The sequence below is a fragment of the Oncorhynchus tshawytscha genome, linkage group LG16, assembly GCF_018296145.1.
Source record: "Oncorhynchus tshawytscha isolate Ot180627B linkage group LG16, Otsh_v2.0, whole genome shotgun sequence".
Lineage (NCBI taxonomy): Eukaryota > Metazoa > Chordata > Actinopteri > Salmoniformes > Salmonidae > Oncorhynchus > Oncorhynchus tshawytscha.
This window is the reverse complement of record NC_056444.1, coordinates 1,198,923-1,205,000: the sequence shown is the minus strand read 5'-3', so window position 1 is coordinate 1,205,000 and position 6,078 is coordinate 1,198,923. Positions and strand designations below refer to the sequence as shown.

The following is a 6,078-nucleotide window of genomic DNA, read 5'->3' as shown; positions in this document are numbered from 1 at the left end:
TTCCCATGATTAAAGTGGCTGGAGTAGAGTCAGTGTCATTGACAGTGTGTTGGCAGTAGCCACTCAATGTTAGTGGTGGCTGTTTAACAGTCTGATGGCCTTGAGATAGAAGCTGTTTTTCAGTCTCTCGGTCCCAGCTTTGATGCACCTGTACTGACCTCGCCTTCTGGATGGCAGCGGGGTGAACAGGCAGTGGCTCGGGTGGTTGATGTCCTTGATGATCTTTATGGCCTTCCTGTAGCATCGGGTGGTGTAGGTGTCCTGGAGGGCAGGTAGTTTGCCCCCGGTGATGCGTTGTGCAGACCTCACTACCCTCTGGAGAGCCTTACGGTTGAGGGCGGTGCAGTTGCCATACCAGGCGGTGATACAGCCCGCCAGGATGCTCTCGATTGTGCATCTGTAGAAGTTTGTGAGTGCTTTTGGTGACAAGCCGAATTTCTTCAGCCTCCTGAGGTTGAAGAGGCGCTGCTGCGCCTTCCTCACGATGCTGTCTGTGTGAGTGGACCAATTCAGTTTGTCTGTGATGTGTATGCCGAGGAACTTAAAACTTGCTACCCTCTCCACTACTGTTCCATCGATGTGGATGGGGGTGTTCCCTCTGCTGTTTCCTGAAGTCCACAATCATCTCCTTAGTTTTGTTGACGTTGAGTGTGAGGTTATTTTCCTGACACCACACTCCGAGGGCCCTCACCTCCTCCCTGTAGGCCGTCTCGTCGTTGTTGGTAATCAAGCCTACCACTGTTGTGTCGTCCGCAAACTTGATGATTGAGTTGGAGGCGTGCATGGCCACGCAGTCGTGGGTGAACAGGGAGTACAGGAGAGGGCTCAGAACGCACCCTTGTGGGGCCCCAGTGTTGAGGATCAGCGGGGAGGAGATGTTGTTGCCTACCCTCACCACCTGGGGGCGGCCCGTCAGGAAGTCCAGTACCCAGTTGCACAGGGCGGGGTCGAGACCCAGGGTCTCGAGCTTGATGACGAGCTTGGAGGGTACTATGGTGTTGAATGCCGAGCTGTAGTCGATGAACAGCATTCTCACATAGGTATTCCTCTTGTCCAGATGGGTTAGGCAGTGTGCAGTGTGGTTGAGATTGCATCGTCTGTGGACCTATTTGGGCGGTAAGCAAATTGGAGTGGGTCAAGGGTGTCAGGTAGGGTGGAGGTGATATGGTCCTTGACTAGTCTCTCAAAGCACTTCATGATGACGGATGTGAGTGCTACGGGGCGGTAGTCGTTTAGCTCAGTTACCTTAGCTTTCTTGGGAACAGGAACAATGGTGGCCCTCTTGAAGCATGTGGGAACAGCAGACTGGGATTGATTGAATATGTCCGTAAACACACCGGCCAGCTGGTCTGCGCATGCTCTGAGGGCGCGGCTGGGGATGCCGTCTGGGCCTGCAGCCTTGCGAGGGTTAACACGTTTAAATGTCTTACTCACTTCGGCTGCAGTGAAGGAGAGACCGCATGTTTCCGTTGCAGGCCGTGTCAGTGGCACTGTATTGTCCTCAAAGCGGGCAAAAAAGTTATTTAGGATAACCTTCCAGAAGGACAACCATCTCTGCAGCACTACACCAATCAGGCCTTTATGGTAGAGTGGCCAGACAAAAGTCACTCCTCAGTAAAAACACATGACAGCCCGCTAGGAATTTACCAAAAGGCAGCTAAAGACTCTCAGACAATGAGAAACAAGATTCTCTGGTCTGATGAAACCAAGATTTAACTCTGGTCTGAATGCCAAGCTTTACGTCTGAGGAAATCTGGCACCATCCCTACGGTGAAGCATGGTGGTGGCAGCATCATGCTGTGGGGATGTTTTTCAGCGGCAGGGACTAGGAGACTAGTCAGGATCAAGGGAAAGATGAACGAAGCAAAGTACAGAGATCCTTGATGAAAACCTGGACCTCAGACTGGGGCGAAGGTTCACCTTCCAACAGGACGACGACCCTAAGCACACAGCCAGGTCAACGCAGGAGTGGCTTTGGGACAAGTCACTGAATGTCCTTGTTGCCCAGCCAGAGCCTAGACTTGAACATGATTTAACATCTCTGGAGAGACCTGAAAATAGCTGTGCAGCAACGCTCCCCATCCAACCTGACAGCGCTTCAGAGGATCTGCAGAGAAGAATGGGAGAAACTCCCCAAATACAGGTGTGCCAAGCTTGTAGCATCATACCCAAGAAGACTCAAGGCTGTAATCTCTGCCAAAGTACTGAGTAAAGGGTCTGAATACTTATGTAAATGTGATATTTCAGTTTTTATTTGTAATAAATTAGCACAACATTTTTTTACTTCATCATTATGGGGTATTGTGTATAGGTTGATGAGGGAAAAAAACTATTTTAATCAATTTTAGAATAAGGCTATAAATGTAACAAAGTGTGGAAAAAGTCAAGGGGTCTGAATATTTTCCTGAAGGCAATGTATGTGATCCCTCCCTCTCTCCTTTCTCCCCCCATCTCCCTCCCTCTCTCCTTTCTCCCTCCCTCTCTCCTTTCTCCCCCATCTCCCTCCCTCTCTCCCCCATCTCCCTCCCTCTCTCCTTTCTCCCCCATCTCCCTCCCTCTCTCCCCCATCTCCCTCCCTCTCTCCTTTCTCCCCCATCTCCCTCTCTCCTTTCTCCCCATCTCCCTCCCTCTCTCCTTTCTCCCCCATCTCCCTCCCTCTCTCCTTTCTCCCCCATCTCCCTCCCTCTCTCCTTTCTCCCCCATCTCCCTCCCTCTCTCCTTTCTCCCCCATCTCCCTCCATCTCTCCCCCATCTCCCTCCCTCTCTCCTTTCTCTCCCCCATCTCCCCCATCTCCCTCCCTCTCTCCTTTCTCCCCCATCTCCCTCCCTCTCTCCTTTCTCCCCCATCTCCCTCCCCCTCCTTTCTCCCCCATCTCCCTCCCTCTCTCCCTCCCCCATCTCCCTCCATCTCTCCCCCATCTCCCTCCCTCTCTCCTTTCTCCCCCATCTCCCTCCCTTTCTCCCCCATCTCCCTCCCTCTCTCCTTTCTCCCCCATCTCCCTCCCTCTCTCCTTTCTCCCCCATCTCCCTCCATCTCTCCCCCTCTCTCCTTTCTCCCCCATCTCCCTCCCTCTCTCCTTTCTCCCCCATCTCCCTCCATCTCTCCCCCATCCCTCCCTCTCCTTTCTCCCTCCATCTCTCCCCCATCTCCCTCCCTCTCTCCTTTCTCCCCCATCTCCCTCCCTTTCTCCCCCATCTCCCTTCCCTCTCCTTTCTCTCCCCCATCTCCCTCCTCCTCCTTTCTCCCCCATCTCCCTCCATCTCTCCCCCATCTCCCTCCCTCCTCTTTCTCCCCCATCTCCCTCCCCCATCTCCCTCCCCTCTCCTTTCTCCCCCATCTCCCTCCCCTCTCCTTTCTCCCCATCTCCCTCCATCTCTCCCCCCCATCTCCCTCCCTCTCTCCTTTCTCCCCCCCTCCCCATCTCCCTCCCTCCCTCCCCCATCTCCCTTCTCTCCCCCCATCTCCCTCCCTCTCCCTTCTCTCCCCCATCTCCATCTCCCCCCTCTCTCCTTTCTCCCCCATCTCCCTCCCTTTCTCCCCCATCTCCCTCCCTTCTCCTTTCTCCCCCATCTCCCTCTCTCTCCCCCATCTCCCTCCATCTCTCCCCCATCTCCCTCCTTTCTCCCCCATCTCCCTCCCTCTCCCCCTCCCTCCCTCCCCCATCTCCCTCCATCTCTCCCCCATCTCCCTCCCTCTCTCCTTTCTCCCCCATCTCCCTCCATCTCTCCCCATCTCCCTCCCTCTCTCCTTTCTCCCCCATCTCCCTCCCTTTCTCCCCCATCTCTCCCCCTCTCCTCTCTCCTTTTTCCCCCTCTCCCTCCTTTCTCCCCCATCCCTCCCTCTCTCCTTTCTCCCCCATCTCTCCCTCTCTCTCCCCCATCTCCCTCCCCTCCTCCCCCATCTCCTCTCTCCTTTCTCCCCCATCTCTCCCCCCTCCCTCTCTCCTTTCTCCCCCCATCTCCCTCCCATCTCCCTCCTTTCTCCCTCCTTCTCTCCCCCATCTCCCCCCTCTCTCCTTTCTCCCCCATCTCCCTCCCTCTCTCCTTTCCCCCATCTCCCTCCCTCTCTCCTTTCTCCCCCATCTCCCTCCCTCTCTCCCTCCCCCATCTCCCTCCCTCTCTCCTTTCTCCCCCATCTCCCTCCTCTCTCCTTTCTCCCCCATCTCCCTCCCTCTCTCCTTTCTCCCCCATCCTCCCTCTCCCTCTCTCCTTTCTCCCCCATCTCCCCCTCTCTCCTTTCTCCCCCTCCCCATCTCCCTCCCCTCTCTCCTTTCTCCCCCATCTCCCTCCTCTCTCCCCCTTTCCTCCTTTCTCCCCCATCTCCCTCCCTCTCTCCTTTCTCCCCATCTCCCCCATCTCCCTCCCCCATCTCCCTCCATCTCTCCTTTCTCCCCCATCTCCCTCCCTCCCTTTTTCTCCCCCATCTCCCTCTCTAGTTAACTCACGTTGTCGTAGTGTTTTTTAACGATGGGTTCGTAAAAGCCGATGGCTTCCTTGTACTTGTTCTCCTGCATGAAGAGAACGTGAGCCACGTTGAGCTTCCAGGTGTCGTGTTCGTTGCAGAACTCCACCGACTTACGGAAGATCTTCTCAACCATCTGGTAGTTCTCCCTGTTCCAGTAGATCTTAGCCTGGGCCATCAGAACTGGGATGTACCTACAGGACAGGACAACAGTTATATACCAGTTATATACCAGTAGATCTTAGCCTGGGCCATCAGAACTGGGATGTACCTACAGGACAACAGTTATATACCAGTAGATCTTAGCCTGGGTTATCAGCACTGGGATGTACCTACAGGACAGGACAACAGTTATATACCAGTAGATCTTAGCCTGGGTTATCAGCACAGAGATGTACCTACAGGACAGGACAACAGTTATATACCAGTAGATCTTAGCCTGGGCCATCAGAACTGGGATGTACCTACAGGACAGGACAACAGTTATATACCAGTAGATCTTAGCCTGGGTTATCAGAACTGGGATGTACCTACAGGACAACAGTTATATACCAGTAGATCTTAGTCTGGGTTATCAGCACAGAGATGTACCTACAGGACAGGACAACAGTTATATACCAGTAGATCTTAGTCTGGGTTATCAGAGCTGGGATGTACCTACAGGACAGGACAACAGTTATATACCAGTAGATCTTAGCCCAGGTTATCAGCACTGGGATGTACCTATAGGACAGGACAACAGTTATATACCAGTATATCTTAGCCTGGGAATCAGCACTGGGATGTGGGGTGTTATTTTTTATTCTTTATTTCTGGAGAAACCTAACTTGATTATTTAGCAGACATCACTTACTTATGTCTTGATGAGAACGATGTCCATTTCGTCTGTTCTCTTTGGTCGCAATGTCTTTTTTTTTTTTTTTTAGATAAACACCTCGTTTTTGAATGGTAACTGTGTTAAAGGGTGGAGTTTTGGGCGGGGTGAGGAAAGGTCTGACTTTCAGGTTACAATCGGCTATAAGTATACAGCAGAATGCCGATGGTCCTCACTTTGATTATGCTGTAATAACATACTGCAGCACCAGGACCAGGATCTCTATTCATTTAAGACATTTACAGTACATCTCTATTCATTTAAGACATTTACAGTACATCTCTATTCATTTAAGACATTTACAGTACATCTCTATTCATTTAAGACATTTACAGTACATCTCTATTCATTTAAGACATTTACAGTACATCTCTATTCATTTAAGACATTTACAGTACATCTCTATTCATTTAAGACATTTACAGTAGACCTCTATTCATTTAAGACATTTACAGTACATCTCTATTCATTTAAGACATTTACAGTACATCTCTATTCATTTAAGACATTTACAGTACATCTCTATTCATTTAAGACATTTACAGTACATCTCTATTCATTTAAGACATTTACATTACATCTCTATTCATTTAAGACATTTACAGTACATCTCTATTCATTTAAGACATTTACAGACATTCTATTCATTTAAGACATTTAAAATCTCTATTCATTTAAGAATTTACAGTACATCTTATTGATTTAAGACATTCACAGTACATCTCTATTCATTTAAGACATT

General features: G+C 50.7%; 1 protein-coding gene across 4 annotated transcripts in view; it reads right to left on the bottom strand.

The window, feature by feature from the left end:
• The window catches only part of flr (fleer), a 45,926-nt gene that overhangs the window by 9,765 nt on the left and 30,083 nt on the right, over positions 1 to 6,078 (bottom strand). For all 4 annotated transcript variants that reach the window (XR_006079009.1, XM_042298673.1, XM_042298671.1 and 1 more), the window contains exon 14: positions 4,446 to 4,656. Coding sequence is in view for 3 of the 4 variants with exons in the window: in XM_042298673.1 (XP_042154607.1) it covers positions 4,446 to 4,656 (211 nt within the window). In the remaining variant the exon portion in view is untranslated. The remainder of the gene's footprint in view (positions 1 to 4,445; positions 4,657 to 6,078) is intronic.